Source organism: Cibotium barometz, chromosome 45 (assembly GCF_041138505.1).
Source record: "Cibotium barometz isolate CiBa-2024 chromosome 45, ASM4113850v1, whole genome shotgun sequence".
In the NCBI taxonomy this organism is placed as follows: Eukaryota; Viridiplantae; Streptophyta; class Polypodiopsida; order Cyatheales; family Cibotiaceae; genus Cibotium; species Cibotium barometz.
In genome coordinates this window covers 48031487-48052355 of record NC_141090.1, presented here as the reverse complement: position 1 = coordinate 48052355, position 20869 = coordinate 48031487, and the positions used below count along the sequence as shown (strand labels likewise).

The window sequence follows — 20869 nt, the reverse complement described above, 5'->3', positions numbered from 1 at the left end:
AAACATGCAATGCCTTAGAATTAACTTTTCACTCTGAAATACAGTAATTTCAAATGCCTTTCAAATGACATGTCATTTTTTAAAAAGTGCTTTTCATTTTTTTGATATATATATATATATTAATATATATATATATATATATAATAAAATACACATTGCACAATGTGCAATCACTGCAATGTGTATTATATATATATATATATATATATATATATATATATAATATTTTGAAATTTGGGGCGATAATTGCTATTTAAGTTGGTATTAATGACTCACGAGTCGGCGACGCGTCAGTGGTCAACTCACCCATGCAGCATGCAGGCTTGCAACTTTGCAACAATGTGCATTGTGACTCACCGTCCGTCTCCCAACTCCGAGTCCCAATAGCCGGTTAGGTGCACCGTGCAATGGTGCATTGCATGTGTAGCACATGCCACACAGTAGCAGTGCTACTACTAGCACTGTATTGGCTAGCCGGTCTCGACTCGCAGGCTGCAGCTCCAGGCTTTAGCCTCGCTGCCTCCAGCCTCCAGGCTCCACTCATGTAAGTTTGTAACCTTGTAAGTTGAAAAGAAACGCAGGCGACAGGCTGAGCAGCTGCTGCAGCTTAACTTGGAGTTTGGACTCAGTCGAGGCCCGAGGGGGTCACCCGGATTCCGCACCAATCCGAACGGGAGTCGGGAGTCCGGGACCATCTATGGTTCTAACTTCTACCCTCTACAGTGTGCACGAAGCCTTGCGGCCTACCTTTTCTCAAAGAATGCAGCGTGGATCAATCATCACCCAGTCTCCATGGTCATCGTATGATTCGTATCCTCCATGGCTGCTCTTGTAAAGTTGTATACATCGAGTCTCGACCTCTCTCTCTCTCTCTTCCCTACTTGCTTTTTCTGTAAATTTTGATTTGTTTATCAAGATTCAGGAGTGAATCAGGAGTCAGGAGTCAGGACGTTAAAACTTAACTAATAACTCTGCATTTGGTCTGTTCCAAGTTCCACCTTCTTTTCTGTATGATTTGGTTGCTGGCACTCTCGTTTCCTCTTCTGGCCAGCGGCCACCTCTCTCAGGCTCTCTGTCCAGCTGTGTGTACAGTGTGACTCGTGAGTGTGAGGGACTCGGGAGTTGGGAGACGCCTGGGAGAGAGATCCTGCTTTTATAAATGACCGCTAGCTGGCTGTGCATCTGCTAGACTGCTACGGGGCCACTCTGCAAATAATCTCCTCTCAGATATCTTTCAATGAAGATGGCATCATGGCAGTGACAGTTGGCCGCTAGCATGTGTGGCTCCGACTATAAAAATGGCTTCACTTTGGGTGAGTTATACAGTATACTCACTTAGTCTGCATTGTTGATTCACTGGATAACATGTCACTTGTCCTAGCATCCATTGGGAGCTCATCCTCTCAGCCTCTCAGCACTTGTCTCAGGTATCTAGCTATTGCTTGATTATACTCTTTATAATATACGATTGAAGGTTTCTATAATCTTTGAATCCTAGTGAATCGATTTATATGGTTTGACATGTTAATTTGTACATACACAATTTGATCTAATGACCTTTCGCTTTTCTGATGATGTTTGGGATTCTGTATTTCCTTGAATCCATTTGACAGTTTCTACACATGTAAGCTACGAGAGTTTTTTAGGCATAACCCTAATGAGTATCTTGCTTTTTTAATGGTCATGACTGAATACGGTTACTCTATTTTTTTAATGAGTTTTATAAGGAGTCTTTAAAGCACATTTTTTTGTGACAAATCTGGTCTGGTTCTATCAGGTTGCATCGATGTGCTCTGAAATTCGGGGTTACTCATTTTGGTTTTCTGTTTTTACATCTTTGGATAGTACAACTAATTGTCTTATCAGTGCATGATGCATCAGTATATGGTCCTTACATCAGTTATTATTGTTATTTTTTGAGGATCTTAAAGGCATACACATTTCGTTAATTACTCAATGATGGGCATGATTTGCTGTTTTTTGAAAGCTGTGAATCTGGTTATGGATGGGCGACTATGACTAATGATGGGTATGATTCTTCATTCTTATAGATGGGCGAATTTGTATTGATGACTTATCTTGGAATTAATGTGTTAACATATGTAACCTAGAAAAAAAAAATTGATTTACTGAACGACCGCTTCAGTTTGCAGATTAGACAAATGGATTGTTTACTTATAGCCATGTTGTTGATGTAATTTTGATCTAGCAATGGATTGTTTACTTATGACAAATGTTATAATATGTAGAGGTGGTTTTGTATTGTGTGATTGTGTACAATTAAATGAAATTGCTCTCTATCTGTCTTTCTCTCTTAACTTACTTTTATGATTCTTGAATCTTGATTAGTGAGTTGTGATCATAGCTAGCTACTTCCGATCTTGGTGGAGGACGTGGACCTGGTGGCTGCAATTTATTTCCAGGTTGGATTCTTATTTTGATTATTTTAACATTTTGTTAAGCTATCTTCAGCTATTGGGTGTCTCCCTTTTGTGTCTTGTTTTTGTTGTTATTTTGTTGTTCCCTTGCTATAGTAGTATAACTGCCTTGTATAAATGAACATGCTTAACCGTTAAGGAGTATAACGGCCTTGTATAAATGAACGTGCTTAACCGTTAAGGTATGCTCTCTTCTCTTTATTCTCATGTGGCTTCCTTTTTTTATTTTATTCTTATATTTTCAGTGATGGTTGACCGTCCCAATCTAGTGCCTCATAGAGGGCGCGGCAAAAAGAAAAAGTCACAGCCTTCAATAGATTCTTTTTTGTCAAGACAGACCATTGCCAATGTAGGACATGAGAGTAGTGGTGGGAGCTCGAAAACTTGTAATGAGATTTCCCAAGAGTCTTCTTCCAATAAACCTAAAAGGAAGTGGAGGACTCAATGGACTCTACTACATCCTTGGGCATATTTATGCAAGTCTACATGTAATGAGGACCGCATAAAATGCACTTGGTGTGAAGAAGATGGAAGAGTGAATACTTTCACAATGGGTGGATCCCAAAGCATTCAACTTTCAACCTTGAATGAGCATGCAAAATCTGCAGATCATAGGAGAGCTGCAAGTATTTATCATGCAAAGCTAAAGGCTATTGGTGGCAAAGGACCAATAGATGGGGGTATTGACACAATGGTGCATTCTGAACAGTTTAGAATAATCACTTGTATGAAGCTGGTACACTTTTGTGCATGCAATGATATTGCATTGGAGAAATATCCCACTCAATGTAAGTTACAAAGGGATCTTGGCACTCCTAATATGCCATCATCTGATGAGTATGGTGCATATACCAATCTCGTATCTGGAAGAGAGTTCTTGATGGCTTTAAGAGATTGTACTAGACAAGACTTGTATGCTGAAATTTGTGAAAGTCCATTTTTTTCAATCCTCATTGATGAAAGTACAGATAGAACCATGGATAAACATTTGATTATCTACATTTTGTACTTGCCTGGGAATGGCAAAGGAGAGCCCAATTGTAAATTTGTGAGATTGCTACCAGTTGATAATGGATCTGGGGAGGCAATCTACAATGCTGTCCAGGCCATGCTCTTAGAGAGTAATCTGGATTTGAAGAAACTAGTTGCATTTGTAACGGATGGTGCCTCAGCAATGACAGGTCATAAGACAGGTGTAGTGGCACGGTTTCAAGCATCGGCTTCACGAATTATGGGCATGCATTGTATTGCCCACCGTGAGGCACTTACAGCAAAGGATGGTTTTGCATCGAATCCTCATGTGTTTGCTTTTGTTGATAAGGTTGCAAACAAGGTATATGCATGGCTAGGGAAATCAACAAATCGACATGTCGAACTTCGAAACTTGATGCATGAGTATCATATTGCAGACTTGAAAGTTTTACAAATCCATGCAATTCGATGGCTATCTAGAGGCCAAGTAATGGAAAGATTGGTTCCCTTAATGCTTGCTATTTTGGAGCAATGGAGAATGCATGAGAAAAAATGGTACAATTATGCCACAATCTTTCAAGTCCAGTTTATGATGCATTTGCTGGCTGATGTTTTGGTTGAATTGAATAAATTAAATGTAGAATTTCAGAGGGAGAACATGGATGTTACTATGATTGGAGTCTACTTGGATTTGACATTTGAGAAGCTCACTAAAAGGTATATATCTTATGAGGGCCAATTTGGTGCTGGTTCAATACAACTTACAAAGTTTTTGAACATGTCAAAAGATGGGGATATGTTATATGTTGATTCTAATGGGTTTACTCATAAGCATGTGCTACACTTTGTGCCAGTTCCAAAATTAGCTCCAAAAAAGAAACGAGACAGAGCAATAAGTGATTCAGAAGAGGAGGATGCAACTCTTGATCTCAATGTACTGCCTCATGATGCTGGAAGTACAAGTGGTTCCCTCGCTGAATGTATTTGCATTGGAAGGACATTTGTACAAGATGTTTTGAATGCTCTAAATAATAGGTTTCTTGATCTTGGGGTTTTCAACTCGGTCAAGCTATTTAATCCCTCTGCCTATCCTTCAGATGTAATTGAAAGGGATAAAAGGACTAAAGAATGGTCAGAGAGGCTTATTGGCAAGCTTAATGTTGATGATTCAATAATTGACATTAGGAAATGTTCGGGTGAATGGGAGGATTTTGTTGGCATGATGTACAGGGTTGCTAGGAGTAGAAGTATGCATGATGCTTGGGCAATCTGCAGCAACACAAAGACTTGGTGGGACACATTTCCAGGACTGATGCATTTATGGCAAGCAAGCATAGTAATTCCAGTGAGTACAGCATCATGTGAGCGAGGTTTCTCTCGACAAAATGACATAAAGAGTAGCTTGAGAAGTAGCATGTGTTTGGAGACGCTTGATGCATTGATGTTGTTATCACTTAATGCAAGTGATGCATCACAAGTTTGTTGGAAAGATGTTTTTGATATTTGGTTACAAGGAAAAAAGAGGAGGGCGATGCCATTAGAGTGATTTGTTCACTCAATAATCAAAGGCCTAATTTTGGCAAGTTGGACATGCAAGGCATCTTGACTAGACAGCATGTAGATTGATTGTTTAATTACATACAGTTTTTTAGTTTTTAAAAAAGCTTTTCATTTTGATAAATTGCTTGTGTTGCCATTTGAATAACATGATTTTGAAAATTCATGTCATGTGAAAAGCAGTTTGAAAAAGTGTGTGTCACTTGAAATTTTAAGTAACCCGTCAAATTTAGGCCCTGTGTGTGTGTGCGCGCGCGCTTGCACGCGCTTTGTGTGTGCGTGTGTGCGCGCTTGTTGCAGGCGCTTGAGCGCACGATAGCACGGGCTGCGGGCGGGCACTGTCCAAGAGTACAAAATTTCGCAGCTCCTGAGTCCTCATGCCCAAGGGCGAAGCCTCTAGAATCATCATCATTTAATTGGACTTCACCCCGGTCGCCATCATGAAGTGAGATATTCATTTAGCTCTAAAGCACACATGCACATTGCACATCTTATCATACTCACTCCCCAAACCCATTACTACTTTTAAGGGCAAGGCTCTTCGTGTACAATTCTATATGTATCATGTGTAGGTCTTAAGACCTTGGTGTTAAGGTCTTATAAGCCTTTGTAGGCGCCATCATACATTCGAGAGGCGGGCTAGGAGGAATGTGTTGTACTTGACTCAGAGGCTCCATAGGCCGTTCCAAAGGCCTGTGAGGCCAAAAGGCATCACCAAAAACTCATAATGCCCATATCTAGTACAAAATGCCGTCTTAGGAACATCCTGGGCCTTAATTCTTACTTGGTGATAGCCTGATCTTAAGTCAATCTTTGTGAAGAATTTTGCCCCTTGTAATTGATCAAAAAGATCTTCCATTCTGGGCATAGAAAATTTATTCTTCACCGTTATCTTATTAAGTGCTCTATAATCAACACAAAGTCGCATAGAGCCATCTTTTTTCTTCACCAATAAAGTGTTTTCTTTTTTCTTTTTTCTTCACCGTTATCTTATTAAGTGCTCTATAATCAACACAAAGTCGCATAGAGCCATCTTTTTTCTTCACCAATAAAATTGGCGAAGCCCAAGGTGAATTGTTGGGTTGTATAAACCCCTTATCAAGGTAATCCTTGATTTGTCTTTCGACTTCTTGGTGCTGGTAAGGTTAGAGATGAACTCTCTCAGTATCAACAGCAGAGGCGCTCTAGGTGTGATGGGATTGAGTTGTGGCAATGAGCTAACCATATTCTTCACCATGCATGATGATGACCACCTACTATGCAAGCTTTCTCAATGCATTGATGAATTGGAAAAGCTTTGATGAGACTCGCTTATTAGCTGTAATGGGGATGTATGCCAAGAAGAGGAGACAAAAGCAATGGTATGATCAAAATGTAACAAAACTGGCCGATTTAAAAAAGGGGACCTTGTGCTCTTGTATACACTTAAGATGCATAAGCAAAAGCTCAAGAAATGTGGCCTAGGACCATTTGGGATCAATGAGCATACTCCTAGTGGTGCAGTGCATTTAGAGACACTAGTGAGCAAATGCCTAACTTCATTAATGGAAGTCATCTCAAGAAATACAATGAACCATTAACTGAAGCTATGCTTCAAAAAATGCATGCTACCCACACACGGAAAGAAGCACATGAGCTACTTAAATGTCAGGCTCAAGAAGAAGCTAAATTTTTCAAGACAAGGTGGATCCTTCTCCAATAGCCATCATAGAAACCCCCATATAACTTTGGTGCCGATCACTCTCTTGAATGCTAGACAATTGTAGGCATTAAATTCTTTTGGATATCTAATGGACTTTAGGATTAATGCATTGAATATTTACAAATGCAACATACAAAATATTACTTGAGGGGCTAGAACACAGCACGACTTCGTAAACTAAGCACCCTCTAGATCCAAGGTGATCTAGTCTAGGGCATTGATCCTCACTCAAATGTTTAAATGGAGTGAAAAGGGGTACCTACCATGATAAGAATCATCTTAGCTAGATTCGGTCAACTAAGTACGCTCTAGATCCAAAATGATCTAATCTAGGAAAGAAATCCTCACTCAAATGTTCCGCAGCCCAGGGCAAAGGGTACCCTGGTCCAAGACCCTCTCTCTCTCTCTCTCTCTCTCTCTCTCTCTCTCTCTCTCTCCCCGCTACCCCTCCCCCTGTCTATCTCTCTCTCTTTCTTCCCGCTACCCCCCTCCCACCCCCCCTTTCTCTCTTTCTTCCCGCTACCCCCACTCCCACCCTCTCTCTCTCTCTCTCTCTCTCTCTCTCTCTCTCTCTCTCTCTCTCTCTCTCTCTCTCTCTTTGTGCCCGCTACCCAACCCCCCCTTCCCCCCTCCTCATTGCACTTCTGCCCACCCCTCCTCTTTTTTTTCTTTTTCTTTTTTTTTTGGGGGGTGGGGAGGGGGGATAGGGCTATATTACTGAGTACCAAAAGTCCTAAGAGATGCCAGAAGGAGGCCTATCACAAGGGTAGTACAAAAGCTGATAGGGGGAGGGGAAATGCCCTCAAGCTGTGTACATCAGGCCAGGTACATCACGGAGGTCGATGTGAGGAGTGAAGAATGAACCACTGTGGTGGAGAGTACTGCCACTCTATGTGCCACAGGAAAAGAATAATTGGGAACAAGACCAACGACGAAGGAATGCAGTCCATCTCTCCTCCGCTGCCCCAGAGGAACCATCTCTCTATTGTTTGTGTTTACTTGAAGTAGTCTTTTACAATAGTCTATATACTTTGTCATGTCGTCACATCATTGCTTCTTGCACTCTCACACACAATTAACTTCTTATGCTTTTCATCTGGTATATGCACATACGCAATGCAGCTAAAAACTTTCAAGTGCCGAATGTCACGTTTATGACCATACAACCTCTCATAAGGCATAATATCACGAATTCCTGCTGTAGGAGTTCTATTTAACACATAAACAGTAATCATTGCTTCAGCCTAGTAGTAAGCATTAGGCAAACATTTCTCATTCAACATAGCTCTAGCTGATTCCATCAACACTCTGTTTTTCCTCTCTGCAACACCGTTTTGCTACGGTGTATAGCTGCAAGGATTTTTCTTTAAACTTTGATGAGTACAAAGAAGTTAATGTGAGGTTACAACCTCACAATAGAATCCTATTGTGATATTACAACCTCACAATAGGATTTTTCTTTAAACTTTGATGATGAGTACAAAGAAGTTAATGTGCATCATTCAAATTACAAATATGTTTGATTTGTCACCAAAGCTATATGGTCATCCACATTTAAGGCATGATTTAGTTTGCATGGTTCACTATATCAATGGCCATAGAGTGTGTATCATTTCATTCTTCAAAATGATTGTCTTTTATATGTCCCTTTTATTGGGCATAATGATCACTGAAGGGCAACTTTAAAGCGTTGCAGTGTTCTAAAGGCTCTTTCTAATGATATAAAGAGTAAAACTTCTCTAAGAGAAGAATGTTAAGAGGGCCATGATATCTTATGATTGGCCTAGCTAATAAGTCTCTTTAGCATGAATTGCTCTAGATTCTTGATTGCAAAGTCTTTACATGAGGGCACCACTTTATGGCCTTGTAAGACCAAAGTTAATGTCAAGGGACATTCCAAGAAGAGTACAACCACAAGGAAGGATCTCATGGAATTTATGCACTAGAACTCTATGCAGTCATCCATGCATACGATTCCTAAAGATCAAAAGAATCAAACACGTTATGTTGAAAGCCGAGCTTTTGGGACTATACCATCAAAGAGGTAAGAGAATTTATTTTATGTTTATGTTTTTTCAATTGTAGGTTTGCACAATGTGGTTGTCAAAAAACTCTATATATACATACATATACATATGTATATCTACATACATACATATATGTATGTATGTATATATACATATATGTGTGTGTGTGTGTGTGTGTATGTATGTATGTATATCTACACACACACACACACATACATACATACATGCATACATACATACATACATACATACATACATACATACATACATATATATATATATATATATATATATATATATATATATATATATATACCCATCTAAGAAGCTATACGCTTCTGCACCCGCTACCCTCTCGATCACATGGTCCATTATCGACAGAGGATAATTGTCCCCTTATGGTAGAAGCATTCACTTTCTTAAGATTTACGCATACTCGTAATTTTCCATTCTTCTTGTGGGAACTACCACAAGTGGTGAGACCCATTCCGTATGCTCAATCTCATAAATGAACCCCGCTTCTTTAAGCTTATTAATCTCCTCATCATCAATCTTCTGAGCAAAATTGTCATTGTATGAATACGGACACTATTTGCACGGCTTAGCATCATCCCTCAGTCCGCCCCACCGCACCTGGCTATTCTCTTTAATTGCTTCTCTTAATACTTTTACAAAGGAAACAATCCTTTCAAAAAAAAAAAACTTTTTAGGAGTAGGTTACTTTGTTGTCAAATGAGTTGTATTTGGATTGTGGTTATAAGCTCATATTAGTGTACTACCAAGCATAGCTAAGTATATAGTCTATGGAACACTTCCAACTCATGTTCCAAGCCCAATCCTCATCACGTCTCTTCTTTTCTCCGTAAGAACTCTTGGCTCAAGTTGAGGCTTTCAAGAGGGGGGTATGTCACCAGATGGTGAACTTTTGCTGTTGCTTTCCTTGTATTTACCTAAGTAAATACATATATTTTCCTTTTCTTTTTGTTCTTTAGTTGCTGTTGATTTCTCCCCCCAGAGATTCTTGGAATAGCGATTGACCAGAGAAGGTGGACCATTGGGACTTCGTGTGACTGATGGTTTACTGGAGCCTTGGGACCCTGAAATCCCAGAAGATTGGGCACTGAAGATTTGATGAACAGTGGACCAAGACAGTGTACTTGGCCATTGAGAATGGTGCAGGCCATTGGGCTTGGCCAAGAGAGAAGATACACATGTGAGATCCCCACATGAAGAAAGTCATTGTATTTCAACCACATTACGTTTTCTGATGTGGTTACGAAAGGGAATGTTGGTCAGATGACCTGAAGGAATGCTTTGGGCATATCTCCTAAATTTTAGGGAAACTGCTATTTTTGGTCACTTGTCCCTATACAAGGGGTAAAACAATCTCTCACCGGGGAGATTAAAAAGTACAAGAAGGAGAAGAAGTGCTTCAAGTGTGGAGAGCAAGGGCACTTTTATCATGCTTGTCTCACAAAGGCTATAGTCTTTACAGGAACAAGACATAGTTGACCATGGTCCAGATAAGATACTAGATAGAAGACAGAAACGATTGAGAAATCATGTCATTCAAGAATATCTAGTTGCCTGGAAGGGTCTCCCATTGACAGATGCAACTTGGGAATTAGAAGCTCTGGTTCGCCAACACTTTCCACAACTGATCATTGAAAGGGGGAGAGAATGTTAGCTAACAAGCTGCCAGCTATATAATTAAGATTGGGCGTCCGGACAAGTAGCCCAGATGGGTGCCCATTATCGTGATGGCTCGGGGCCAAGGCCAACTCACCTTAATTGGGAAGACTATTTGCCCATTTTAGAGTTTGGTTACAACAGCGCTAAGCATGTGACTACTGGTTTTAGTCCGTTCATGCTTATGTATGGCTTCCAACCTAGGTCACCTATTTCGGTGGGGTTAGCCAATGAGAAAATTCAACAAGTGAAGGATTTTCTCCAAGATCACATGGATATGTTACGGATGGCTCGTCAAAATGTTCGACAAGCTCAAGACCGTTACAAGAAGTATGTGGATGCTCATCGAAGACTGGTTACCTTTGAGGAAGGGCAACTAGTTTTTCTTCGAGTTCCCGAGAATTCGCAAAGTTTAAAAACTGGACCAGTATCGAAGTTATCGCCCCGGTTTTGTGGTCCATTTAAGATTCTCAAGAAGGTTGGCCCTGTTGCTTACCAACTTGAGCTTCCAGCAACCTCGAAGGTTTTGTGGTCCATTTAAGATTCTCAAGAAGGTTGGCCCTGTTGCTTACCAACTTGAGCTTCCAGCAACCTCGAAGGTTTATCCTGTGTTTCATGTAAGCCGTTTGAGGAAACGCCTTCACAATGATGATAATGTCGTTGATCCTGGAGTCTTGGTTGAGTACACCGAACCTCCAGTTCATCCCCATGAACCTGAAAGGATACTGGACTACCATGATTTACGTACTCGACATCATGTTCGTCGACGACAGGTACTCGTCAAGTGGAAGGATAGACCTGACGAAGGATCCACCTAGGAAAACATTACTACGCTAAAGAAGCGTTTTCCTACTTTGTTTTTGCGGATGAAAACTCTTCCAAAAGGGGGGAGTAATGTCAGGACAACGGTCATGTGGACACGGTTCCACATCTCGGACAAGGGTCCGTAAACCAAAGGGTGCTCAAACCGTTATGCCAGGAGCAGGGCATGGCCTAGGCGCTAAGGCATAGACGGGGTTCAAGGGTCAAGAGGGAGCTAAGTGCTGGGCCGAAGGTGTTTGCATGCTCAAAGTATGAGTCCGGGATCAATGGATCAAAGGGCGGCCGGATGGGTGAGTGTGGACGCAGGCTAGGGTTTTAGTATAAAACCCAACGAGGGCACTTAGGGCTCATAACTTCTTGTGCGGTTGGGTGGAGAGCCGAGCTACCTTCTCCTCCAAGGTGTGGCTATGGCGCCCTTGGAGAGACGCGCATGACGCATGCGTGACATCTCAAGCTTAAGCACTCTTATGTAAGCAATAAGCTTATGTTAATGTACAACCAAGCATAGCTAAGTACATAGACTATGGAACACTTTCAGCTCATGTTCCAAGCCCAAGCCTCATCAATTCTCTCCTTTTCTCCGTAAGAATTCATGGCTCAAGTAGCCATTGAAGCTTTGAGAGGAGGAAAACGTAGCACAAGGTCCCAAGCTAGCACATGTGATTTTCCATATCCATGTTGCTAAATGTTTTGATGAAGGTACAAAAGTGCATTGTAATGATCTCTTCCTTTTGGAAGAAGAAATAATGCAAAGCTTCTTTGGAGGGGGGACCGGCTCCAAGAGAATCCGGTCCTCAATGGTGTTCTTTTGTGTGCTTAAATTATGAATTGTGTGTGCATATGACTATGGTGTTGCAAATTGTGTGATTAGAAGTGTTATTTGCTATCTACACACAACAATAATTTTGCAACTATGTTCTCTTACTTTTCAATTCTATTCTCTCCTTCTCTAGTATTGTGATTAGAGAGTTCTCTTCTCTCTTCTTTCACATTAAATTTGCTGCAAATAAAAGGAATAAATGATATACTCTAACATTGGTATCAGAGCCATGAGACTATTCTCTCCTTGTTTAAGAAGAGAAGTCCTACGAGAGCTTTAGAGAAGGAAGTGATTTGAGAAGCTACACACACACTAGAAAACTATGTACACAATGTCTCATAGTAGTAATCAAGGAAAGCAAATTGTTGATAGTGGTTTTGATATGGCACAAGATAGTGCCATTGATGATGGTAAACAACTTGTTGGTCTTTTGAGCAGGTTTAAAGAGGTGATGAGCAATCCAACTCTTCATGCTGAGTTGCAAGCTCAAATTGCAGCCAACAACATGAGTTCTCTTTTCCAAAAAGAGGAAAATTCTGAGAGGTGAGACCTCCAAAAGAGAAATCCCTATGGTGGAAAGAGAATTAGCCCATTCTCTACCTCATGAGAAAAGAGGCAATGAAGACTCCCAAGTGAGGCAAGAGAATGTGCAACGAAATGAAGCTTTAGTGGAGGATAGGAGTGATGCTTCTTCTCCCAGTGATGATGAAGAAGTAGCTCCTAGACGACGCCGATTAAAGAAGTCACCCACTCCTCCAAAAAGAAGAAGGTCTCCTTCTTCTCATCGAGAAGAAAAGGCTAGGAGACAAAGGTAGAGAAAGAAGAGGTCACCATCTTTTCTTTCTTCATCTCCATCATCTTCGAATGAAAGCAGCGGCCATTCCTCTAGCTCTATTGGTGAGCTACAAAGGAGAAAGTGTAGATCACTTACACGGAGCTGCAGGACTGTACGAAGTGCTCAGAATACTACCGCGTAGGAGTTTTCGTGTCTGTCCTCTTCGCACACTATTGTTCTCTTCATGCACTGCCCTTCTCTTCACGTGCTGCCCTTGCCTTGTGCTTGCTGTAGCTGCTAGCTTCCGATACCAGTTGAAGAGTGTGGCGGGAGCGTGTGCGTGTGTGAGTCAGAGTGTGGCGGGAGCGTGTGCGTGTGTGAGTCAGAGAAGGAGAAGCATAGAGAAGAAGGAGAGAGAGAGAGAGAGACAATCGATTGTGGACTCCCTTATCACAATTGTGTGTAGGATTTTGAGTCCTTATTAATATATGTAAAAGAATGGGTGCCCAAGTATTGGGCCTGGCACATTGGGCTTTACCACCCCAATAGTAACCATATATATATATATATATATATATATATGTATACACATACATATATATGTATATGTATATATATATATATATTTACTAATAGATAGATAGAGAGAGAGAGAGAGAGAGAGAGAGAGAGAGAGAGAGAGAGAGAGAGAGAGAGAGAGAGAGAGAGAGAGAGAGAGAGAGAATTGATAGACATCATATTCATATGCAAAGATGGATAGAGATAGAGAAATAAAAACAAAATTTTGACTATGTGTTATAGAGACCAAAAAAGAATAGTACAAGAAAGACACAACAATAGACAAAATTAGAAAATAGAGAAAGAGCGAGCATATATACATGAGCTTGCATGACTATATTCTCGAAGAGAGAAAGCATGCTCATTATATACATACATACATACATATATATATATATATATATATATATATATATATATATATGTATGTATGTATGTATGTATGTATGTATGTATGTATGTATATATATAGTGGGAACTTCATCTTCTCCCGCAGCCTCCACTATGGAAGAGAGCTCCACCAATGAGAGAGAGGTAGAGGCCTCCGGTCCGGCTAGAAGAGCGATCAAAGTGAAGCAAATCAAGCAAACCTCTCTCACCGAAGCCTCAAGTGGGAGTATCCATATGAGATCTCACATCCAAAAGCTACAACATGAGGCTCAATCCAAGATTGCATACACCATTGAGTGCAGTCTCTCATTCCATGTGCTCAACCTCATGTCATGGATTGGCCCCTTCATGGAAGAGGCCAACCAAATGGTCACCTTTGTCCTCAACCATAATAGGGTTCGCCACGAGTTCTCAAGGAGGTCAAAACGTTTAAAAATATGGTCCAAGAGGGTGAAGTGGAATTGTCGCTAAGACTCTTCACCTAACAATTTCAATTGGGCAAAGTTGATAGACACACACAACCACATTGTATAGTGGCTCATACTTTTTTGAAAAGTACTTTTAAAAAGATCCACATGAGCGTCAACTTCACAGGGCTGGTCTTACATGATTTAAAGATGCATGCCTTATCTACAAAGATCAAGAACAAACCGTTCTTGAATGGAGGGCCTTGGGGATGCTTGAGGACCATCCTACACCACATGAGATGGAGGAATGGGTGGCTTTGTGAAAACCCTCAATAAGAACAATCAAGCCTCCAAAACTCAAAAAGAATATATATATATGTATATATATATAATGCTGTCTCGCTGAATACACATACCCAAAATATGACTAGCATCACCCGTCTTTCATATCAAAATTCGAATGTAATTTTGATTGCAAGGTTGTCACATCATGTCTGTGTTTACCAGCAAGTAACATATCATCCACATACAGGATCAAGATGATCAAGCTACCATCCGTAGCTCTCTTGGTATAGAGGCAATGATCAAAGTCACTTCTCTTGAAGCCTTGAGATAGCATGAATGAATAGAATTTATGGGGGAGATGGGGGAAAGTGATAAGGGAGGGGGGGTGGGGGAACATGGGGGAAAGTGATAAGGGAGGGGAGGTGGGGGGGTTGACTAAGAGCAAGTGAGACTTTAGTAGAGGATAGAGGTAGTAGTACATGAGAAATGCGCGAGAGAGGGGGAGAGGCAGAGAAAGAGTCGAATTGTGTGAATGCATGTGTGGGGTGTGTGTGTGTGTGTGTGTGTGTGTGCATTTATGGGAGAGAGAGAGAGAGAGAGAGATTGGGTATCTATGGAAAATAAACAATCAAAGAGTGAGTGTATGCAAGATTAGCATTGGGGGGGGGAGAGTAGGTAAGACAATGAGAGAGAGAATCAAAGACAGGATGCACAAGGGGGATAGGGAAAGATTGGGGGGGAGAGTAGATAAGACTACGAGAGAGAGAATAAGAAATCTGAGTTGGGATGCACATGACAAAAAGGGGTAAACTATAGGGAGGGACAATGCTACCCAGTCAGACAAAAAGCAACAATGGGAGAGAAAAATATGCAGCCTACAACAATGATCTCCCTCTCTCTCTCTCACACACACACATAGTGATATCTGTCTCTCACACACACATAAACATTTAGCAAAGAATCCAATGCTTCATGTGAAGACAAAGCATGTGGCTGTGAAGTATCACTTCATTCGTGAGGTCTTGGAGGATAAGCGGATGCAGATTGCCAAGGTTCACACCAATAAAAACCCTGCAGATCTTCTTACAAAAGCGCTTCCTTCAGAGTAGTTCGCACATTGTCAGACTTTGATGGTAGATAATCATTTCTACCATTTTTGTATGTATATGTAGATATATATATATAGGCACCCCATTACTTAAAGGCACATTGGCCTTTAACTTTGTTGGGATGGTAAAGCCCATTTTGCTAGCCTAGCCACTTTTTCCTAAAAATAGGGGGAGTAAGAAAAGCTACAAGTTAACAACTTTTATCTAGAAATAGGGACTAAATTGTGCATCTTTTGTGAGCCGCCATAGATCTACTTGATTGATTCAATAGTGGATATTAATGCCCATTTACCATAGTCATTAAAATAAATATGAGCATGCGATCCACCACCATCCCCAACATATTTTCGACAAGTGCTCTGCAAAGACATAAGCAATAAGGGAATCTTGTTTTGCAAAGATTTCAAAGTGCGGACAAAACATGCACAATTGTACCTCGTCTTTTGTACCCGACGCTTCAAGGCACCCCCTTTCCTTGCAAGCATTCTTGGCTTGGATGTATGCTAAGAGTGAAAGCACAAGGGTAGAATGACTAAAGAACCCATTCATGATTATCAAGAAATTCTAAAGCATCCTCACTTCGATGACCGTGAAAATTAGGAAAAGCACTAGCCATGGTTGGTTGTGGTTGAGGATTTGTGAGTAAGAGCAAAAGAAGAAGTGGTTGAGGGTAAGAATCTCCCAATTTATCCTCCCTAGTGTGTTGATATACTACACCTCTCTCTCCCTCCTCCCTCCCCCCAAAGATTCTCGAGAGAGCCAATAATGATCTCCAATTAAGGTGCTTCTTGTGGGAGATTGTGTGGCGTGGGATTTTGCTCATTTCTTTGGACTGGGAGACGATTATCCGCCCCATTGCAGAGGGGGGCCTTGGCATTATTGATCCAGAGATGCAGTGTCGTGCTTTGCTTACCAAGTTCTTTGTCCACGGCTTGTGTTTCCGGGCAATGAAACTTGGAAGCTACTTTTCAGATCAGTTTTGCACACGGTGACCCCACAGTTGGGGACTCGTGATGGTCATACTTGGGCTGTGAATGAGTATGCGCTATATTTTTTCAGATGCTCCTCTGCATACAGCTCATTTGTCACCCTTCATGCACTCCATTTTACAGATATGGATCTCCATGAGACAGGGCATGCACGGACGTCCTCCTGCGTCACTGCTGGAGGTTGAGCGTCAGCCCTTGATCTGGAATCCCCATGTGTTGGATGCTGAGGGTCGTCAGCTTGGCCAAAGGACACACATTGACTGGGCTTCATGGGATAGCGGCCCTGCTACTTCAATGCATGCTTGGTGAGGCACCAGTGATGAATATTCTAACACCCCCTCTCAGCACTGGGGATGCTGAGACGACACAGATGAGGTGAAGAAGTGAAGCCAAAATCCGCTGGGGAACAGCTTTCGTGAAGATGTCTACTGCATTCTCTGCTATAGGAACATACTCCAAAAGTATCTCTCCTGCCAAGACCTGCTCCTCCTGAACATAGTGGTATTGCACCTCAATGTGCTTTGTCCGAGCGTGAAAGATAGGGTTCCTGGAAATAGCAATGCAACTCTGATTGTCGCATGAAAGAAGTGTAGCAGCAGTCTGGTGGTGGTAAATCCATTAAATGCTAAGTCTTACTTTCATTTTAGGATAATCAGACAACCAACAGAGTGAAGTATGAGCTAGTTCCCATTAACCAAGTAGGAAACTACTATGAAGGTGAGGATGGCAATACTACTCTACCTGTTGAATTCAATGGAGTCAAGAGTTTGGCTATATTGGATAGTGGGGTAGGCGTAGTGATAACAACCAAGCAAATATAGGAATCTTGGGGCAAACCAGCCTTGAGAAAGACACGGATGAAGCTTCAGTTAGCGGACGGATTCATTGAATATCCTATTGGCTTACTTGAGTAGGTAGTTGTGACTTCTTGTGGAATAGAGTATGAACACACCTTTGTGGTTGTGGATTTCAGAAGGAAGCCAAACTATGAAATCATCCTAGGTCACCCATTCATGCGTCAACTGAAAATGATTCAAGATTGGGGCTATAACTACATCTACCTACATCAACCAAGTGCCACTACTTGTATTGACTTGAGAGATCATTCCTTCAAGGATGCTGTAGTCCATGAAAGTGAGTTATACTCGAATGTGGATCCTGAGTATAGATAGGCTTCCTTTCACTTGATACAAGCATAGTTGAGGATGACTATAATCTCAAGGGAGAGGTAATGTCATCAATATTAAAGTTTGATGAATGTTGTGCTTTATCAAGGCTTTTCTTTCTCTAAAAGTGGCCATTTGAGAGAGAAAAGGCACACGAAAGCACATATGGATGGACAAAGAGGCATGTATGAAAGTGAATTTAAGACAAGAGAAAAGCCAAAATGTGAATTTCACTTCAAAAGTGCATGGAAGATTTTCCTAGGATCTCATCATAATTTTACATAATTGGCACCAAGAGAGAGCTTTACCCTCCAAGGTCAATCCAAAACCCTCAACCAATACGTGAAGATCCGTGACTTCTTCTGCTCTAGCCACTTGTCTGAAGGATGCCAAGTGATCATGTGGATCACCTGAGCCACTAAATTTCTTAACCCACTTTTGGAAATGAGTTGGTTTCACTTTATTGCGAGTGGGTTCCCATGATGATCTACTTGGCCTAAACCCTGTAGACACCAATGGTGTGTGTGGTATGATGTTGGTGGTCCTGTTGGCACTCTACTTGCCGGATGACCACTCGTGGCATGCGTTATTCTCGAACCCGCTGGCCTGTGTGAGGTAGGAGCTCTTGGAGCTGCCAATCCCTCCACAAATGATACTCTTGGTAAACTTGGTGTTGAATGCATTTATGAGACCGCCCCCCCTCAAAAGGCTTTGTATTAATCAAGTTATCTTAAGCTTACATCAATGAGAGATGGCTTATGCTTGAGTTAATACTTCATAGGGACTATGGAGGCTAAGATCTCCATAACCCTTCTTTGGCTGCTTCCTTGGATTCCTGCAAGTTTCGTTCTCCTCTTCTCAAGGCCTCAATGATCTCTAAGGATCAGTCAATTTTCCACGACCTCTCTTTTTGGGGCCACTTGAAAATATATAAGCCCTTGGACCCTATGCATATCCTCAAGAATCTGGAATGAATCATTTGGTAGCAAATGATTGGTTGAGAGAGACATGAAAGTAGCACAAAAGGATATGAGAGAAGATCTATCGAATGCCCCATCAAAGTCCGCGACAATGTGCGAACCGTTCTGAAGTTAGACCCTTGGTAAGAAGATCTACAGGGTTTTCACTGGTGTGAACCTTGGCAAGCTACATTTGCATATCCTCCAACTCCTCACGAATGAAGTGATACTTCACAGCCACATGCTTTGTCTTCGCATGAAGCACTAGATTCTTTGCTAGCTAGATAGCACTCTGACTCTATCACAATGTAGCAATGGCATCTCAATGCTTATGCCCAAGTCTCCAACTAGACGAGCAAGCCATAAAGCTTCCTTGCAAGCCTCTGACATTGCAACATACTCAGCCTCAGTGGTAGACATGGTAACGAATAAACTAATCATAAATGATGGTTGGCAATGGTTATGTTGATTTTTTGCAATTGTTATTTTAAACTAATAAAATTGCCATAAGAAATTAACATTAAGGTTACATTGGTATTAGAGCTCACAAAAAGCATCAATTGTATTGAGAAAACATGAGAGATTCATAGATGCATGCTTAAATCATCAAAACATCAAAGAGAGAGAGAGAGGGGAAGTGCCAGGATTATTATAACCATTACCTATCCCTGATGCCCCTTGGCAAAGTATTTCTATGGATTTTATCTTTAGATTGCCAAAGTCTATCCATGGCAACACGGGAAAGAGTTCAAAGTGAAAGATCTTGGTGAACTCAAGTATTTTCTGGGAATTGAGGTTGTGTCTACACCTCAAGGTATTTGGTTGTTGCAGAAACAATATGCTCATGACATGCTACAGAGATATGGTATGGCTGATTGTAAAGTCATGGATACAGGTCATTGGAGCAAAATGTAAAGCTGCAGGTTGATGTTGGGAAAGAGATAGAGAATGTGACTATGTATAGACAGATGGTTGGCAGCTTAATCTATTTGACGATCACGCGTCCTGACATGAGTTACGCAGTGGGGCTAATCAGTCAGTTTATGCAGAAGCCTCGCAAACCACACTTGGATGCTGTGAGAAGGATTATGAGATATGTAAAAGCTACTACAGATTACGGGTTGTTTTATGCATATGGTAAACCCATTGATATGACAGGTTACACAGATGCTGATTGGGCTAGTTGTGCATATGATAGACGGTCAACCAGTGGTTATGCATTTGGTTTGGGTAGTAGCATGGTGAGTTGGCAAAGCAAAAAACAGCCAACAGTTGCATTGTCGAGTACAGAGGCAGAGTATCGAGGAGCTGCATTGGCAGCATGTGAGGCAGTTTGGCTACAAAAACTGCTTAATGACTTTGGCATCACTTTGGAGGGTCAAAGCTGCAAACTTTACAGCTCTGATGGTACCAAGTGATCCCTTATGTTCAGTAGATTCCCAGGATATCTTTCTTTTCCAAAGTGGATCAGTTTTGCTATATCAAATCTCAGTTGCCGTGTGCGTTCATTGCATATCAAAACTAACAATTTGACATGTCAAAACAAGTACAATCTTGATGAAAAATATATTTTTATGCTGTACAAGACATGTACAACATGCATGTAAGGTCAGATTTCACCAAACACACCAGGATGACACAGACACGTCTGGGTCAAAAGTGGTGATTTTACAACTTTGATCACACTGCTGTGTTCCACTGTATATGGGATATCTAGAGCTGCAATCTTTTCAAAAATTGATCACTTTTGCTATGTCAAATGATCAGTTCTTGGTCCCCTTGGAATAGCTGTAACTTGGTACTTTTAACACATTTTGAAATAACCTTTATCAAGTAATACCTGATTTGGGTCTTGTACATAATTCTTAGGTAGCTTGACATGAAAACATTGTGAACTTAATGTTATGAGGTTGTAATTGTAACTACTCTCACTAAAGCTTCCTATTAGCAAATATCAAATATTTACTCAAGCTCTTTGAGTATTGATGTTCCTTTTAATTTCCTCCCTTAGTGAAGATGGCGTGTGAAAGGAATAACTTAGTAGCTAATGCATCCACTCAATTATCTCACATATGCATTCATTTAGCTACTCATACACACATGCTAGCAAGTAGCAAATGCAAAACAAGCATGCAACTAATGAACTTAACACAAATGAAGAAGATTGAGGGCCGGAATTCTTGAGGCCGACCCCCCCTCGAAAG

General features: G+C 41.1%; 1 protein-coding gene across 1 annotated transcript; it reads left to right on the top strand.

The window, feature by feature from the left end:
• The first annotated feature begins 2988 nt into the window (after nucleotides 1–2988).
• Nucleotides 2989–4956, top strand: LOC147612836 (uncharacterized). Its single transcript, XM_086783572.1, has one exon. The coding sequence runs from the start codon at nucleotides 2989–2991 to the stop codon at nucleotides 4954–4956; it is 1968 nt and encodes a 655-aa protein (XP_086639698.1).
• The last annotated feature ends 15913 nt before the right edge of the window (nucleotides 4957–20869 follow it).

Excerpts from the sequence above, each read along its gene's own strand:
- LOC147612836 (XM_086783572.1), top strand. The coding sequence starts at position 2,989 with ATGGGTGGATCCCAAAGCATTCAACTTTCAACCTTGAATGAGCATGCA.